The sequence below is a fragment of the Schistocerca nitens genome, chromosome 1, assembly GCF_023898315.1.
Source record: "Schistocerca nitens isolate TAMUIC-IGC-003100 chromosome 1, iqSchNite1.1, whole genome shotgun sequence".
In the NCBI taxonomy this organism is placed as follows: domain Eukaryota; kingdom Metazoa; phylum Arthropoda; class Insecta; order Orthoptera; family Acrididae; genus Schistocerca; species Schistocerca nitens.
In genome coordinates, this window is record NC_064614.1 from 1,032,422,973 (window position 1) to 1,032,441,958 (window position 18,986).

At 42.7% G+C, this 18,986-nt stretch overlaps 1 protein-coding gene across 1 annotated transcript in view; it reads right to left on the minus strand.

Annotated features, from left to right (window-relative positions):
- Nucleotides 1-18,986, minus strand: part of LOC126223418 (uncharacterized) — an 84,104-nt gene that overhangs the window by 18,716 nt on the left and 46,402 nt on the right. Inside the window, exon 4 of the mRNA XM_049942197.1 lies at nt 7,811-8,010. Coding sequence (XP_049798154.1) covers nt 7,840-8,010 — 171 coding nt within the window. The 3' untranslated portion in view covers nt 7,811-7,839. The remainder of the gene's footprint in view (nt 1-7,810; nt 8,011-18,986) is intronic.

Here is an 18,986-nt window from a genome sequence, read left to right on the forward strand (position 1 = left end):
TTATGTGAACGCAATGGCATACTGCATCTAACTAGAGCACCGTTCGTTCCACAAACGGTGAAGCCGAACGTTTGGTCAGAACATTCCAGCATCAGATGGTTAGACTTCGCTCCGCACACACCAGGGATGAAGTACTGCAACTGTTACTCGCCTCGTATCGCTCGCACCCACGAGATGGACGATCGCCGGTGGAATTGCTTCTCGGCCGCCGCCATCGCACACTGCTCCACCTGCTCCTCCCTCCTGAGCCTCCGGCGCAGCAGGAACGCAACCAGTATCACTTCGCGCCTCATGATATTGTCTTTTACAGGGTTTTTAGCGACAGCAGACGGTGGGCGCGAGACGAGATCGTCCGTCGACTAGGCGCTTGCATGTGTCTTGCTTCAGGTCCGGATGGTTTGCAGCGCCGCCATCAAAATCAACTTCACCTCTGTCACGTACACGATGATCTCTCTGTCTCTATTCCCCCATATTCACGGGTCCAGAGAAGAGCGCGGCCGCTGCAGCCGCCGAAGAGTGTCATCACGACACCTCTGGACAACCCGATGGAGACACAGCCTTCGCCTCCTCCGCCTCCTATCGTCCTACCGGACTCGCCCGCACCGCAGTTGTCACCGCCTTCTTCATCTGGTTCGTGGCAGATTGAGGTGGACGCGTACCATTCTCGTCGTTTTTCGGGTGACATTTCCACCAGAGCTCAGGCCGGATGGAAGGATACGGTCAGAAGCTGGTCGTCCCCTTCCCCAAACTCGACGACGGTCCGTCGCTCTGGGGGCAGAATGTTCTAGCGTAACCACAAACGCCGGAGTGAAGATCGTCCTCGTCTGCAACGTGATTAGTGTTACGCTTTCAGATCCATATCAGGTGTTTCCTCGGACTCTGTGTACAGCACGAACTGTAGTGTTTCCATGTCGCCTCTCGCTTGGGACATTTGCTATAGTCAAATATTGTCAATTTGCTTTCTGGAAATAAAACTACTAATGTTATTTGTTTGAGCTGTTGTATAGCATTCCGAGAACCCTGCATCCGTTAGGCACCCTATTAGCGAAGAGAAGGCAAGACTCCACAGAAATGAACGGCGTAACTAAGAGAAAAAAATCCTTTTAAAAGATACGACCATCAGTCACTGCTTTGGGTAAAGCAGTATGGTACGCCTCACTACGTACTTACAGCAGCATCATTGATAATACTTTGCTTATATGAATATTTTTAGCATGGTGCAGCAGAGTCAGCAACTGTAAAAAGTAATTATGTTAACTTTCAGCTCCCAGTTGAGTTGCGACTCAGCGCCCGCGGCCCACCTGTCTGGCCAGTTTGTGTGGCCTATCTGCCCAACATAAGTAGAAGTGACGTAGTCTTATGACTGTGTCTGTAGTACTAACATTTTAAGTTTGACAAGGCCAATATCTGGCATTTTTTAATTTTATATTGTGACATTTCTGAAGAAGACACATTATTACAGCCGAAACCTAAGTAAAGTTTTTTTGCTTATGCAACTGGAGGCTGAAAGTTAACATAACAAATTTTCTTATATCTAATGCGGAATCCATTGCTGTGACACATTATGTATAAATTGATGGTGGAGGGGGGTAGGGAATTAAGGAGAGGAAAGGCAAGGGATTACTGATGTCGGCTATGTCTGGAAGATACGTGGAATCAGTGGCGGTGAGTGAAGCTGTATTCCGGAAAGGGGTTCTAGTCCGGGACCACCTGCTTGTTAGGCAGGTGCATTAATCACTACACCATTCAGGACACAGTCTTACACACATCTCCGTGGACTATCTCGGCACGCTCCATGGCCGACCAACATCTCCACAGCGCGCCACCTATCCAGTCCCTCTCCATTTCCTCCGTGCTCGCTGCTCTGAGATTCCCGCAGGAGGTCGAACATACTTGTGCATCCGCCTTGAATAAGATGAATCCATTGCTCATCTAGGCGAATCAATTACATGGTTCCAAGATTTAGGCTCTTTCAGATATGTCTGAAAGAACAGACACCAAACGTTTATACAAAGATGTGTCAAAGAAACTGGTATAGGCATGCGTATTCAAATACAGAGATATGCAGACAGGCAGAATGTGGTGTTGCTGTCGCAACGCCTATATAAGGCAACAAGTGCCTGGCGGAGTTACATCGGTTACCGCTACTACATTGGCAGGTTATCAAGATTTTAGGTGAGTCTGGATGTAGTGGTGTAGTCGGCGCACGAGCGATGGGACACAGCATCTCAGAGATAGCGAGAAAGTGGGGATTTTCCTATAAGACCATTTCTCGAGTGTACCGTGAATATCAGAAATTCGATAAAGCATCAAATCTCCGACATCACTGCAGCTGGAGGAAGATCCTGCAACAAGGAGACCAACGACGACTGAAAAGGATCGTTCGACGTGACAGAAATGCAACCCTTCCGCTAATTACTGCAGATCTCAATTCTCAGACATCTACAAGTGTCAGGGTCCTAACCATTCAACGAAATATTAACGACATGGGCTTTCGGAGCCCATGGACCACAGATGTACCTCTGATGGCTGCACGACACAAAGCTTTATACCTCGCCTGGACCGTTCAATACCAACATTGGACTGTTATTGTGCGGAAACATGTCGCCTGGTCGGACGAATATCGTTTCAAATTGTATCGAGGAGATGCACGTGCAAGGGCAAGGGGACAACCTCATGAGTCGATGGATCCTGGCCGGCCGGTGTGGCCGAGCGGTTCTAGGCGGATCAGTCTGGAACGGCGCGATCGCTACCGCCGCAGGTTTGAATCCTGGATGTGTGTGATGTCCTTAGGTTAGTTAGGTTTAAGTAGTTCTAAGTTCTAGGGGACTGATGACCTCAGATGTTACGTCCCATAGTGCTCAGAGCCATTTGAACCATTTTTTTGATGGATCCTGCATGTCAGCAGGGGAACGTTCGACCTGATGGAGGCTCCTTAATGGTGTGGAGCGAGTGTAGTTTGAGTGATATGGGACCTCTACATACGGCTCTTACAGGCGTCACGTATGTAAGCATCCTATCAGATCATCTGTCTCCATTCATGTCAACTGCGCATTCCGACGGATTTTGGCAGCTCACACGTCCAGAACTGCTACAGAGTGGCTCCAACAGCACTCACCTGAGTTTAAGCACTTCCGCTGATACCAAGCTCCGCAGACATTAATATTATTGAGGATATCTGGGATGCCTTGCAACGTGCTATTCAGAGAGATCTGCATCCCCTCGTAATCTTACGGATTTATGCACCGTCCTGCAAGATTCATGGTGTCAGTTCCCTCCAGCACTGCTTCAGACATTCGTCGAGTCCATGTCATGTCGTGTTGCAGAATTTTTGCTTGCTCGCGGAGGCCATACTCGATATTAGTCATGAGTACCAATTTATTTAGCCCTTCAGGGTATAACTGATTCGCCTAGATGGAAAGTGGATGAACCTTCTTCGAAGTGGACCATTTCAAAACAACTCATTTCCTCTACTCCATTCTGTACAGTGTGTGAGAAAAACTATTGTGTTTTGGCTCATGCACTGTCAAGGTGCACGAAATCGTGGATAGAACACATCAATGGCTTTCAAGCAAACATAACAATACAGGATTATTCATATCTCCAGGGTGTCAGAAGACAGCGGTGTGAAAAGTACAAGAGTTACAGAAAGATAATACATACCAGTGGACATAATACTTTTCGTTTCTATACATAACAGGCCCCGTGGCGTAGCTCCAGTAGGGGCCATGCTTGTCAGAACTTGTACACATACATCTACATCGATTCTCCACAATCTACCTTACGACGCGTACTGGAATGGACCCCGTACCTCGACTAGTGATCTCCTTACGCATATAGAACGAGGGGAAAGGGTCTGTTTGTTTGCTTCCGTATGAGGCATACTTTTTCCCATCTTATCTTTGTCGTCCTTAAGCACAATATACAGTATATTGGAGGTAAAAGAATCGTTCTGCAGTCAGCTTAAAACGCCGGTTCTCTAAATTTTCTCAATAGTGTTACTCGAGACTAACGTCGCCTTCCCTCCAGGCATTCCTACTTGAGTTCTCAAAGGATCGCCGTAACACTTGCGTATTGCTGGACCCTACCAGTAACAAACCTTGCAGCCCGCCTGTGAATTGCTACGATGTCTTCCTGTAATCCGATCTAGTAAGGATCCCAAACTCTCGAGCGATACTCAAGAACAGGTCGCACTAGCGTCGTAAATGCGGTCTCCTTTATAGATGAACCACACTTTCCTAGAATTCTCTCAAGAAACTGAAGCCAACAATTCACCTTTTTTACCGCGATTCCCATGTGCTCGTTACATTTCCATCGCTTTCCAACGTTACAAGCCAGACATTTAAGTGAAGTGATTGTGTCAAACAGTACACTGCTAATGCTGTATCCGAAAATTACAGGTTTATTTTTCCTACTCATCCTTCTTAACTTACATTTTTCTACATTTAGAGTTGGCTGCCATACATTACACGAACCATAAATTTTGTTTGTCACTTTGTATCCTCCTATAATCACTCAATTTAGACACGTTACCGTACATCACATCATCATCAGCAAGCTACCGCCGACTGCTGCTCACGTGCCAAACATCACTTATTTATATAAAGAAAAGCAGCGGTCCTATCAAATTTCCCTTGGGCACTCCTGACGACACACTTGTCTCTGAAGAACATTCGCCGTCGAGGACAGCATACTGGGATCACCAAGTCTTCGTGCCACTCACATATCTGTGTACGTAATCCGTATATTCGTACCTTGTTTAACAGCCTGCAGCGAAGCACCGTGTCAAACGCTTTCCACAAATCTAGAAATATCTAATCTACCAGTCGCCCTTCAGCCATAGTTCGCAGTACATATCATGTGAGAAGAGGAAAAGCTGAGTTTCGCATGCGTGATGCTTCTGAACATAAACTTATCCATTACAAGACAATATGTTCAAGGATTCTGCAGGAAACTTTTGTTAAGGATATTAGTCGGTAATTTTGTGGGTCGGTTTGTCGGCCCTTTCTATTCATAGGAGTCTCTTGCCCTTTTTTTATAATTGCTTTGGACTTTGCGCTGGGTGATAGTTGGCAGTAAATGTAAGGTAAGTATGGAGGCAGTGCCGTAGAGTGCTCTTTGAAAAACCGAACTGGAATTCCCACTCATCTGCACTACATTGTCACACTGAATTAATTCATGAATACAGTAATCAACCCAAAGAAGAAAATTCCAAAACGGGTTGCCATAACGTCATCCCGGCGATTTCGTGTCAGTGTCTGCAATGAACTAGCTGAGTAGCCAATCATCTAATTGAAGATTCCTCCTTCCTCCTCTCTCTGTGCATCTCCTCCTCTCCATTTTCCATTCCTCTCTCCCACTATATATCCGTCTACTTCCACCTCCCCCGCCCCCCTTCTTTATCACCTCTACCACAGCAGAATGCTTGTGGTTGTGACCCCGCAGTATTTCTTCCAAACAGTAATTAATATGTGTACCAAATATTCAGTCGTTCCAGGGGTTTAGGGTGGCCTTTTTACCGATCGCTTTGCCCATATACCCACACGTCAAATATATTTCACACATATTTGATGTACTTCATCCGTATTTGTACACTACTTCACCTATCTCACCAACTAATCTCGCCCTGCTGTTTCATTTTCAGACAGCTCTATGTTTATGAAGTCTTATCTTTGCAACGAAGTGTCGTAAAATAGTATAATTTTGGAGGTACCTCCAGTGATATATGTGGCTACTGCCTGCGAAGTGTGTCATGAACAGAGTTAGTAATAAAGAAATAATAAATTAAAACATCATGCATGGTGCAGCAATTTTACTGCATGGACAGCAAAAGTTTAGTAAGCGATAAACGTCTTTCGTTTCATCATCCTTTGGGAGTTGTCAGTGAGAAAAAATTTTGTGAAAGTTCGAAATTACATGTTAAGTTCCTTGCAAGTCAATAATTGCTCTCTTACTCTAATATTGGATGAATAATATGCGGGCTTCAGCGTGTCGTGGTCTATACTAAGTCTTCATATCCACCCCATTCCCTTTGATATTCTCACAGAGATTCTTTCCATGAAGTAGTGATATGTCAACCAAGTTTGATTGAAATAGAGCCAGGGGTTTAGAAGAATCTGTGGAACACACATAGGGGAACTCGGGGCGGAAAGGGATACTTAATGTTTAACAATTTCTATAAAATTAGGGAACACAAGAAAACACTTCTTAAAGTGATAAAAAAACACCTTGTAGTATAACCTAACGTGCATTATTTTAAAATTACTTAAAACAATACATTTTGCATTTTTTACAATTTTTCAAAGAAAGTCTAGCACATTTCCCGTTCGGCCCCACCCACGGGGCAGAATGGGATAAGGGTATTTTTGTTAAATTATTGCATAAAAGTTAAATTTGAATTACGAATATCGTATTAAACTATGACAAAATGTTGTACAACAGGCAATTCAGACTAAGGAATGTGTAATTTAAACAATTTAAAAGTCATTCTTCAAAATAAGAAAATATTTACTGTCATTCTGAAAAATGTACAGTGCTTAATAACCACCAAACCACTAACTACTAGCCCTTTCGACAATAGTCACAAATCAGTATTTCCTCTTCATCTTCACTGTCTATGCCAGCACATGAATTTTGTGCCCACTCTGGCATGCGACCCAGCCCTCATTAGGAACGGAGTAGAAGTCCCCACAGTAGAGACACTCAGCATCCTCTCTCTCTGATTCTCTCTTCTCCATCATCTTCTTCCTTTTACTTTTCTTAAGGTCTTTGATGTCCTCTGTTTTGGTCTTTTTGGGTGTACAGTTTGATATTTTTGCCTTAAGTTGCATTGCACCAGACGTCTCTGTCCTGACATTGTTTATATTTGTGCACCCTTCCCCTTTCTGAAGGCCTACTTTACGTGCGACAGCATTCTGCAATTCCTTCTTATAAGGAGAATCAGTTAATACGACGGTTTTTCCTTTCCGTCTTGTAGTCCCCCGAGTATTTTGACAGATTAGTGGGATTGGAATGACAGCCTCGGGGAATATCTGGAAAGCTGAGTTGTTCGGCGAACATAGGTGGTTGGGAGAGTCTGGCATCCATGAACATCCAGGCTTAATTTGCTTTCTACATGCATCAAAATATGACGGGGCAGAACGGCACACTATCCCATTCTGCCCCGTCCCGTTCCGCCCCAAGAGCACTTTTGAGGTTAAAAACTTTTATGGAGTGTAAGAACTGACATATTTAAACGCATTAAATAATTAAAGTATAACAAGTGCCATGCACTTTAAGGGAAAGTGTTATTTTAGGGTATACAATTAACAATTAACAGCTTACCTGGCGTTGAAATCCACCAAACGTTAGAACAATGCAAGCGGTAACGTGACGCACAACAATTCACTTAGATCTCGCACTTCAAACTAAATCAGAATGGCTGCCCTCACCTCCCTTAGATTCGGAGAAATAGTTACATGCCCATACAACAGGTTGCAACACTGTCTAGTCTAGAAAACAGCAATTTCCCGTTGTGCCCCGCTATCCCGTTCTGCCCCGAGTTCCCCTACATATATTCTTATAACCATTTTTATAATATGTATGGATTACATACATGTACAGATATTTTCTGCTTCAGAAACAGTGCTCTCAGCTTTGAGAAACGCTCTGTTCACAGATACGTATCTTCTTTTTCTGTGTTTTGTACTTTTCACGCAGTCGTCTCCGGAAATCCTATAGGTACCTTGTATAATAATTTAGTTTATAAACAGCGACAGCTGATGGCGGACATGACGCTGACTACTAATGCGAGAGAACACAGTGGACGTACCAGTGGCGGTGGAGAGGTGCTGTCGGGGGCTAGACGGCGCTCTCCTTGTGCCTGGAGGGCAGTGGCGTCTGCGTGCCGGCGTCGTGCCGCGGCGTCTTGGGCGTCGTGACGCTGGGCAGCGCCGCCTCCGGAGGCCCGGCACCGCCCCCTGGCAGCGGCGCCGCCCCCGCTGCCCAACACGGCGCCAGCACCACTGCCTCCTGCGCAGCAACAGTGCCACAGATAATGCGCTGGACCGAAGGTGTCACAACAGACTGAAATCACTCCGTTGTCCTTAATGGCAGGCATCGTTCGAAGCGAAAAATCAAGTGTATCTTGAGGAAATGTGTAGACTATATTGTAAGTAAATGATCAAACGCATAGCCGATATAGCAACCAGAGATTAATAGGGGACGACGCCTATGGGTCAAGGAAGTTCATGGCGATACAAAACTGTTAACAAATGCTGCGAGGCTTACAGACTATCACCACTTAGTGGAAATTTCGTGAAAAGTCCTCAGCATATAAAACTCTCCTTAATGCTCATCAGCAGAAAAAAATACCCATAATGGATTGGTTACACGATTTACGACCTGCTACGATTAAAGATATAGAAACTTTCGACTAATATTGTAGCAAATTTAAATCTTTCGATAGCATAAGATTAACATCAGTGTTTCGACAACGTGATAAGCAGAAGATGCATTACTGTGTGTTGTTGAGCCGTAAATTCGAGCTGGAACTCAGAATTACAGGTCATCAACAGGTGTGAAGGTAGACTCATACTGCACTGTTAATTATATTCGTTGGAATCTCCGACTACCAATTACTCGAGTGCGTTTTTGACAGCTCTGGGATTAATAGAAGACAACGCCTACTTGTCAAGAAAGGTCATGGCATTAGAAAACTGCTACGAAATGCTGCGACGCTTGCACATTATCACTGCTTAGTGGAAATTTCGTGAAAAGTCTCTAGCATGTTCATATGCAGAATAAAATATGCAATATTGTTTGACTACCCGATTTACAACATCTTTTGCGTGAGTTCAGCGTAAAATGAAAAAGGGGTTTAGAAAAAAAAATTTTAATACCTGAAGATGACAGCAGCCTATTGAAACCGATTGCCTTAAATTAAAAAAAAAAAATATTTTATGCCATCTGGGCTGTTGAATGCTTTTTAGCTTGTAATACGGTTGTGGAGCTGGCAAAATAATTTTCGAGCGGTATCGACAGGCAGAACTTGTATACAAAGCTCTTTTACAGCTTTTTGATGAACTCTCAGGACTTTACCTGCATCTCGTGGATCAGTCGGGACTTCTAGTTATCTGTGTTGGCAAATATAGTATTTATATTCGTCATACAACGGTCAGAACTTTCATTTGTTCTTCGTCTGCCAAAAAGTGATTATTTGGAGCTCGGTGCTCCGAATTTCACACTTTATTGTGTAATTTACAATGTATGGAGTCTCACTGACAGTCTGCGGACATTAACATTTTTCTTGTGCACACAAGGGGCTGGACTTCGCAGTTAATACCAGTGCACGCTCGCAATAGTATTCAACATACAAAATTTACGGAATTTGTATAAAAACACTTCCAGTTATATTGTAAAAAACTCGTCTCGACTACAACAACTTATTAAAGCTTTCCACTTGACTATCATTTATTGGTGCCGTTTCAAGAAATATGGCACAGTTCATTTATTTCATCAACTGAAAGCGGTGTATTTTAGAAGCCTCCTCGGCAACGTAGACCTGTAGACTGCAGTTTGGTTACATGTTAATATAGCCATATTCCAAGGACAGTGTAAGTTATTATTATCAGCTTGGATGGTAGCGTCGCAATCTCAATTCCATCTCTGCTCGTTCGCGGTATGGGCTGCAGAAGCTGTTACCATGGAAAATTCTTCACCCATCAGTTAGGAGTAGTAAGAACTTTCTCTAGACTTCTATTGCCGATGATTCTTGGCATGTTGTTGTTGTTGTTGTTGTGGTCTTCAGCCCAGAGACTGGTTTGATGCAGCTCTCCATGCTACTCTATCCTTCAAGCTTCTTCATCTCCCAGTACCTACTGCAACTTACATCCTTCTGAATCTGATTAGTGTATTCATCTCTTGGCCTCGCTCTACGATTTTTACCCACCACGCTGCCCTCCAATACTAAATTGGTGATCCCTTGATGTCTCAGAACATGCCCTTCCAACCGATCCCTTCTTCTAGTCACGTTGTGTCACAAATTCCTGTTTTCTCCAATTCTGTTCAATACCTCCTCATTAGTTATGTGCTCTACTCATCAAATCTTAAGCATTCTTCTGTAGTACCACATTTCGAAAGCTTCTATTCTTGTCTAAACTATTTATCTCGATGTTAACAAATTTCTCTTCTTCAGAAACTCTTTCCTTGCCATTGCCAGTCTACATTTTATATCCTCTCTACTTCGACCATCATCAGTTATTTTGCTCCCCAAATAGCAAAACTCATTTACTACTTTAAGCGTCTCATTTCCTAATCTAATTCCCGCAGCATCACTATATTTAATTCGATTACATTCCATTATCCTCGTTTTGATTTCGTTGATGTTCATCTTATATCCTCCTTTCAAGAAACTGTCCATTCCGTTCAGCTGCTCTTCAAGGTCCTTTGCTGTCTCTGACAGAATTACAATGTCATCGGCGAACCTCAAAGTTTTTATTTCTTCTCCATGGATTTTAATTCCTACTCCGAATTTTTCTTTTCTTTCCTTTACTGCTTGCTCAATATACATATTTTCTCTGCCTCGTGATGACTGGGTGTTGTGTGCTGTCCTTAGGTTAGTTAGGTTTAAGTAGTTCTAAGTTCTAGGGGACTGATGACCATAGATGTTAAGTCCCATAGTGCTCAGAGCCATTTGAACCATTTTTGAATATACAGATTGAATAACATCGGGGATAGGCCACAACCGTCTCACTCCCTTCCCAACCACTGCTTCACTTTCAGGGCCCTCGATTCTTATAACTGCCATCTGGTTTCTGTACAAATTGTAAATAGCGTTCAGCTCCCTGTATTTTACCCATGCCACCTCCAGAATTTCAAAAAAGGGCATTCCAGTCAACATTGTCAAAAGCTTTCTATAAGTCTACAAATGCTAGAAACGTAGGTTTGCCTTTCCTTAATCTATTGCCTCACGTGTTCCAACATTTCTACGGAATCCAAACTGATTTTCCCCGAGGTCGGCTTCTACCAGTTTTTCCATTCGTCTGTACAGAATTCGTGTTAGTGTTTTGCAGCCGTGATGTATTAAACTGATAGTTCGGTAATTTTCACTTCTGTCAACACCTGTTGTCTTTGGGATTGGAATTATTATATTCTTCTTGAAGTCTGAGGGTATTTCGCCTGTCTTATACATCTTGCTCACTAGATGGTAGAGTTTTGTTAAGCCTGGCTGTCCTAAGGCTGTCAGTTGTTCTAATGGAATGTTGTCTACTCCCGGGGTCTTTTTTCGACTTAGGTCTTTCAGTGCTCTGTCAAACTCTTCACCCAGTATCATATCTCCTATTTCATCTTTATCTAATTCTCTTCCATTTCCGTAATATTGTCATCAAGAACATCGCCCTTGTCTAGACACTCTATGTATTCCTTCCACCTTTCTGCTTTCCCTTCTTTGCTTAGAATGGGTTTCCATCTGAGCTCTTGTTATTCATGCAGTTGATTCTCTTGTCTCCTAAGGTCTCTTTAATTTTCCTATAGGCAGTATCTATCTTACCCCTAGTGATATGCGCCTCTACAACCTTTCATTTGTCCTCTAGTTATCCCTGCCTAGCCATTTAGCACTTCCTGTCGATCTCATTTTTTAGACGTTTGTATTCCTTTCTGCCTGATTCTTGGCATATAGAGATTAAACGGTCTGTGACTTCTCTTATATATCAGAGCTAAGGGGGGTGTGCACAGTAATAATACTTCGTGTATCAAAACATGTTGTTCCCAAACCACTAAGAACAAAAGACACCGTTTTATGGACTCCGGCTGGAAGACACTTGTCGATGTGACTTATAGGGTCTTAGAAATGATAATGTAGCTCCATAACATGGGACCACAGTGAAATGACAATAAACTGATAATAAATGTCGTTAGATACGAATTCAAAAGAGACTGAATAATATTGTAAGACGCGTACAAAAACTCGAAAGTTTTCAATTACTGTTCATGGGATTGGGTATAAGCCTAGACTAGAGAATTCGCTGTTTTCTGATATGATACCTAAAGTCCGTTTATCAACTCAGTCAGGTGGATGTAGCTCATCTTGTCCTCCGAAATGCCTTATGCATTTGACTCAGCTACTTAACAACGCTTATGACTAAAAGTACGAACATGTGGGGCATCAAATGGCGTTAGGATTTATCGGGAGCGCGGATGCAGAATGTTACGAGGAAGGAGAATCATTGGCAAAAGTAACATTGGTCGTGCCCATCCATAGTTCGTTGGGACCCTTTCTGTTCATCGAAATATCAATATTAAACTCATACTTGTTGCTGATGAGATTTTTTGTAGTGATGTACCATGTGAAAAACCTGCAAAGATATGCATTAGATCTAGGGAAAATTCAAAACTGTCATTGTGCTTTAAATATTAAAAAATATTAAATTCTACCCTTCAAAGAATGCAAATACTTAAAACATATACAATCAGTGTTGTCACAACTGGAAATGAGGTGGTAGGCTTTGATTCATTGGTAGGTTACTAGAAAATGTAGTCAGTCAACAACGAAAATTGCTTCCACAACACTCGAGCACCCATCATATCCTGTTGTTTAGTTGTATGGGGTGCAAAACAATTGTACGTGTAAGAGATACTCCACGGATTCAAGAAGAACCGGACAGAAAGTTTGTTTCATTCAAGGGAGCGTCGCGGAAACGCTATAAAATCTAATTTGATATAGGTCTGAAGACAGACAAACATCATGCGAAAACGTACAAAGATCAGGTACCACAATTAAGTAAGGAATTCTCTTGTGCAACCTGTAGGGATCGTGAAGACAAGATTAGGCTGATTACGGGCGAATTTAAGCAGTCCTTTCGCTCGTGCTGCATATGTAAACAGACCAAAAAAGAAGGGTAATATTTGATAAAGTGTGAAATTCCCACTGCAGTACACTTTATAGCGGTTTGATAACCACAGATGTGGATGTAGAACATACTCGTACACCTAGGAGCAATTAAAATCATCTACCTAGTAGCGCGTATCCATCCCTATCGTCTCCCTTCCACCATCATACGCTGTGGCATGGACTCTAATAAACAAAATCACAAGACAGACACCCCGATCCATAATTGCTCAATCACCGCCCAAAATTCGCCAGAACTGATCGAATTTTGATCCAAGGCTACCACGTTGTAGTTAATGATGTCTGTCATACACCCATACATTGAAGCCACGTGACATGCAAGGCCACATAGGTACACATGACCGAGAAGTCTTCCTCAAAGTATTGCAACACAATTCGAGAGCGACGCGGGTAATGGGTGCCTACGACATTATGTAGTTCTGGTATTAAGTGATCTCGAATTATCATCTGCTCCAATTATCTGCTCGTAGTGGACTATGACGCTAACGCCCACTTCAGTATTGATCGACGTACAATTTATTTGGCACGCCGAACAGTTCCAGTCATCTGTGTTACAGGTCTTACGTACACACCAGTTACCTCTAATCAATAATTCATAAAGAGTTACGAGGGTTGCCTAGAAGGCAACACACCGCATTTTTTTTATCAGCCGGAAGCAAAACTACGAATGCGAAACGTTACGTACGTATTATTTCATGTCTCCTGATTGAGCACACCAACTTTCCATCACATCCGTCAGATTTCGTAGCTGCAGGAGAGTTTCAAAATGACGTCTGTACGTGATGTACGTTACAAACAACGAGCCGTGATTTAATTTCTCACTGCAGAGAAATAATCTATGGGGAATATTCGGAAGCACTTGTGCAAAGTCTATGGGGCAGCTGCTGTCGACAGAAATACAGTTAGTCGCTGGGTACGGAGGGTGCAGTCATCAGAAAGCGGTTCGGCGAAGCTTCACGATTTGCAGCTGTCGGGGAGACCACCCAAGACTGTCACACCTGACTCACCTGACCTAGCGCCTTCCCACTTCCACTTACATGGGCCATTAAAGGATGTCATCAGACATTTTGAGGACGATGAGGAGGTAATTCAAACAGTGAAACACAGGCTCCGCCACCAGGACAAGGATTGGTACCGGCAGGGAATACACGCCCTTGTTTGGCGCTGGAGGAAGGTCATAGAACGGAATGGAGATTACGTGGGAAAATAGTGTGTGTAGTTAAAACACCATTCTTTCGTGTGTGTAATGCGGTGCGTTACTTTCTGGGCAACCCTCGTAACATACATGACTGGATAGTAACATGCTAGAGAATAACGAAACTTCTCGATGTCTTTAGCTGTTCATCATCTCCTCCGACACGTTGAAAATATTGTTAATGCAAAAGTCCTAGAACCTTTCCTACGGTTAGAATACTCTGTAGAACTTTGTCATCCAATAAATTTTCTTTGCACTGTAATACTCCTTGGCCATGACAACTGAACATAAAATTAATATTTTTCTGATATTATTTACATCGGGTTAACGACTGACAATTATCGTCTACCTATCCTGTTCACATTACCGAGTAGTGTTGTCTCCAAGAATATGGGACATTACTTTCGGGATAAAATGTTTGAACTGTGCAACACCTGGCCGCCAAGCAGCTCGTTATAAATCACGGTGACAAACAGATATCGCATTTATAGAGACAAATCGACGCATAGTTAGTATTTCGTCTAATATTTCCCGTCCCATTTATGAATGAAATTTATCGTCACCTGATCAGGAGAGAGTCTAGGACAAATTATCCAAATTACATGTGACATCTGTAACTCCAACTTGTTTGCAGATCTTGTAAGGCAGATGCAGATGAATATCCACTGCTACTGCGACAGTTGGAAACCAGTTATAGAGGACTGCAAGGGTGAAATACAGCTGGTACGGTTGACTTATTGCATTCCGAATTAATGTCTAACCTTTCCTTTGAACTAAACGTATTTTTAATACGTATCTAAGCAGCACTAAGAAAGCCCACATAATTCAAAAGATCCCCTCTGCACAAATAATGTACGAAATTTTTACTAAGCGGATTATGTACTACAGAATTTATTGTCCGACAGAGGAGAATATTGAGCTAGATATAAAAAATTTAATACCAGCAGTGCTGTGAAAAGTAAGCATTCATATCGGTGCGGTAGTTACAGCTCCACCTCTGAGTTGGCAATATATGCGGTCAGACCCAGCTGCTTACTGCAGAACTGCAACCGCACCTGTTGCACTGCCTTATTGGAGAACACATCTCGGTAAATTTCCTGACCGGTGTACAGAATTTGAGCGTTTCTTAATTTGTCTTTCTGCAAAGTTTAATACAAGCCGCATTGCAATTGCATTCAGCTGTATTGTACCACTGAGTCATTCATGACGGTAAAGATCGAAAATCAGTCGGCTACTTAAGTCCGACTACACTCCTTCCAAATCTTCCACAGGGAGTGCAGTTAAAATTAAAGTCCCAACGGCAACGGATACTACTTGATTTACGATAATGAGAAATAATATTACAGCTTCTCTTCAGTAGCTAATGTTGGTTTCGAAGTCTCTATATTCTGGAGACAACTGATGAAGGTAATTCTCCATAAAACACGACGAATAAATAGTACAGGAACATCTTAGTGCTAACTTCAGAAGTAACGTAGGTTTTTAAAATGTAAGAGATTATCGTATTTTTGATATCCAATGCTGATCACACATCATGCAGCCAAAGATCACAAAGTCGTAAAATGAAAATGAATGTACACATTTATAGCAGAATTTTCAAGTTTGTGTTGTTAAGACTATCAACCGCCAAAGTTTATCGGAAAAAGTTTAATTATTTTTCTGAAATCTACAGGTTCTTTGGAATCCAGCTACCCTATTTACAGCTCTCTGGCCTATTTTCAGAATAGTTAAAGTTGGAAATCATGTATTTAACCTATATTAAGAGCTGCTGATAACATTTAAGAAACAGAGAAAAAGTGTTATACGTATAATGGTTCCAACACACTGTTGTGAGTAAAGATAAAGAACATCCGTTGGACCATCATAGTTTCGTCCCCGTTATGGTATACACAGATGATAAAAGAGGTGCAACGGTCCAATCCAGACAGTGCGAGCCTTTACATTCACCCAAATGTGCGTTCCTTTTTGCGTAGCGCTTCAGGGAAATCATTAACCAATCCGTACAAGTTTCCTGTAATATATTTTGAAAAAGGTATCATTCCATATCAAAATCTATGCTACGCTCACTCTCTGTGTGGATAAAACCGCCACAGGTATTACGCACGCTGAAAAACATAATTATATCTTGTACACTGTTGCTAGGCACAAACTTCGTTTGGTTGACAAGAAATAGTGTGGATACGAACCTTATGGGAAGGCGAAGCATTGGCAGTGTCTTCCTGCTGGTTAACAGGGCACATGGACATTGCAGGAAATGAAAGGGCGTATTTATCAGCCAAGGAGGCATGTCGTAATCCTCAGTTATTTCTCTGTGGCATCACCCTGCATGGAATCACCTCGCTGTTGAGGTACAAAGTCATGCACTGATGGGGTGACAAGCGGCTGGTAGGGACAAATAACAAGCAGCATCTTGTAAAGCCCACCAAGCGGTCGCGGCGTACTTCCTTCTGGCCACGAAGATGGTATGAAGTCCTCTTCACTCCCCTTGCCATCCTCCTCTGAGGCGTGGCTTATAGCCCAGGCGAGAGGTCACTCCAGTGTGTGGCGCTTGCGGCGTACAAATCACAGTTCGTCACATTTTACTACACTGTTTTTTTGTTTTGTATTCTGACGAGAGGACAGCGGAAGATTTGCCGGCAAATTGGTCCAATACTTTAAGTGATCCTATCATGAATGTGATTAGTATTTTACGGTTTTGTTAACTGTCCAATATGTTTCTGTAAATTTTAGGGAGATGTTCTTAATGTGTTAAAGAGGTGACTGGCTCACCGATGTTTTTAGTAAGTGGTCAGCCAGTCACATCTCCCTTTCATCTAGGTTTATGGTTTACGTCTGTTTTAAATCTAGGTATAGCACTTTCCACCGTTTCTCAGGTTGTCTGTGACATAGAATGACTGTGTGGCTCATCACGTGTGAGGTGGGAATCAGTGAACGAGTGCAATTTTATAAATTTCCTCCGACTGTATGCTACAATGTTTAAGGTTTTATTCATATTCGTTTGTTTAACGAATATCAGGGCGCTAATAACCATGCCGTTGAGCACCCACGAGCTTCAAAAATATGCCCCCCTCTCCCCCACGCCCACACTCAAAAGAGTGTTATCGAAGCATTGTGAAGGAGATGAGTATTTACTTCGATACAGAGACCTAAAAAGCGCTGAAATTTGGGCAGTTGTGTGTTTACGACATTTAAAATTAAATACTTGTATTTATATTAATTGTACTTAAAGGAATTGAAAATTCGCGGCCAAAGAGTATCTTATATAAGAGAGCAATATTCAAACAGAGTACCTTATTAGAAGATGAGAACTTATTTTTTAACGTATACAGTCCAAGGAAAATTTCTACAGTAATGACACGTATCATGAAGCCGTGTAACCTTCCGTATAGTGCAGCATAGTTATCTGATAAGCTACATATGTGTAAAACGGACTATCCAGATACAAAAGCGGCCGAATGGAAGACTTCCTGGCAAACAGAACTCAGTATGTTGTTCTTAATGGGTATCTATTGCCAGAAGTGAATGTAACGTCTACTCTACCTCAAGATTGTATGAATGCCGACCCTTCCAACAAATGTAATTTCGTTAGTTTTAAGAGTCTGCAAATTTTCCTCCAAAGTTTTTCAATCTAATATCGGGAAAACTTCAGTGTTTCTTGCTTTATCAACCGAGCGAGGTGACGCAGTGGTTAGCACACTGGACTCGCAATCGGGACGATGGTTCAAACCCACGTCCGTCTATCCTTATTTAGATTCTCCCTGATTTCCTTAAATCGCTTTAGGTAAATTCCGGAATGGTTCCTGTGAAAGGACATAACCGATTCCTTCCCCATCCTTCCCCAATCCGATGGGACTGATGACTTCGTTGTTTGGTTAAAAAATGGTTCAAATGGCTCTGAGCTCTATGGGACTTAACATCTGAGGTCATCAATCCCCTAGAACTTAGAACTACAGAAACCTAACTAACCTAAGCACATCACACACATCCATGCCCGAGGCAGGATTCGAACCTGCCACGGTAGCGGTCGCGCGGTTCCAGACTGAAGCGCCTAGAACCGCTTGGCCACACCGGCCGTCCGTTGTTTGGTGCACGTTGCCCGAATCAACCAACCAACCTTTCTGTATCAAGTCATTGCTCGTCGAGGGTATATATCGTGGGGCAGTGACATATTGTAAGATGTTTGTCATGCTCTGGACTTCATTACAGTCGTATTTGTTTCCTGTTTAGGCTTTGAAGCCCCGTTCCATTACATTGTTCTGACTGACGATTCAATGTTCTCCAAATCTTACAACTTGATGTATTGCGGCTGAGTATCTCTTGTGAGAGTTTCGAGATTTAAGTCTGGCAGGTCCACATGAACGTGTAGAGCGTGGCGCTCATCGAAAGTCTGTTTACATTTTTCTGTATGTTCATGTGCAATACGAGGGCAGTTCAATAAGTTATGCAACACATTTTTTTTCTGAAACAGGGGTTGTTTTATTCAGCATTGAAATACACCAGGTTATTCCCCAATCTTTTAGCTACACAACACTATTTTTCAACGTAATCTCCATTCAATGCTACGGCCTTACGCCATCTTGAAATGAGGGCCTGTATGCCTGCACGGTACCATTCCACTGGTCGATGTCGGAGCCAACGTCGTACTGCATCAATAACTTCTTCATCATCCGCGTAGTGCCTCCCACGGATTGCGTCCTTCATTGGGCCAAACATATGGAAATCCGACGGTGCGAGATCGGGGCTGTAGGGTGCATGAGGAAGAACAGTCCACTGAAGTTTTGTGAGCTCCTCTCGGATGCGAAGACTTGTGTGTGGTCTTGCGTTGTCATGAAGAAGGAGAAGTTCGTTCAGAATATGAGAATCTGGCCTCTTTAAATACTTTCCCAATTGTTTTGTGTGGCGGAC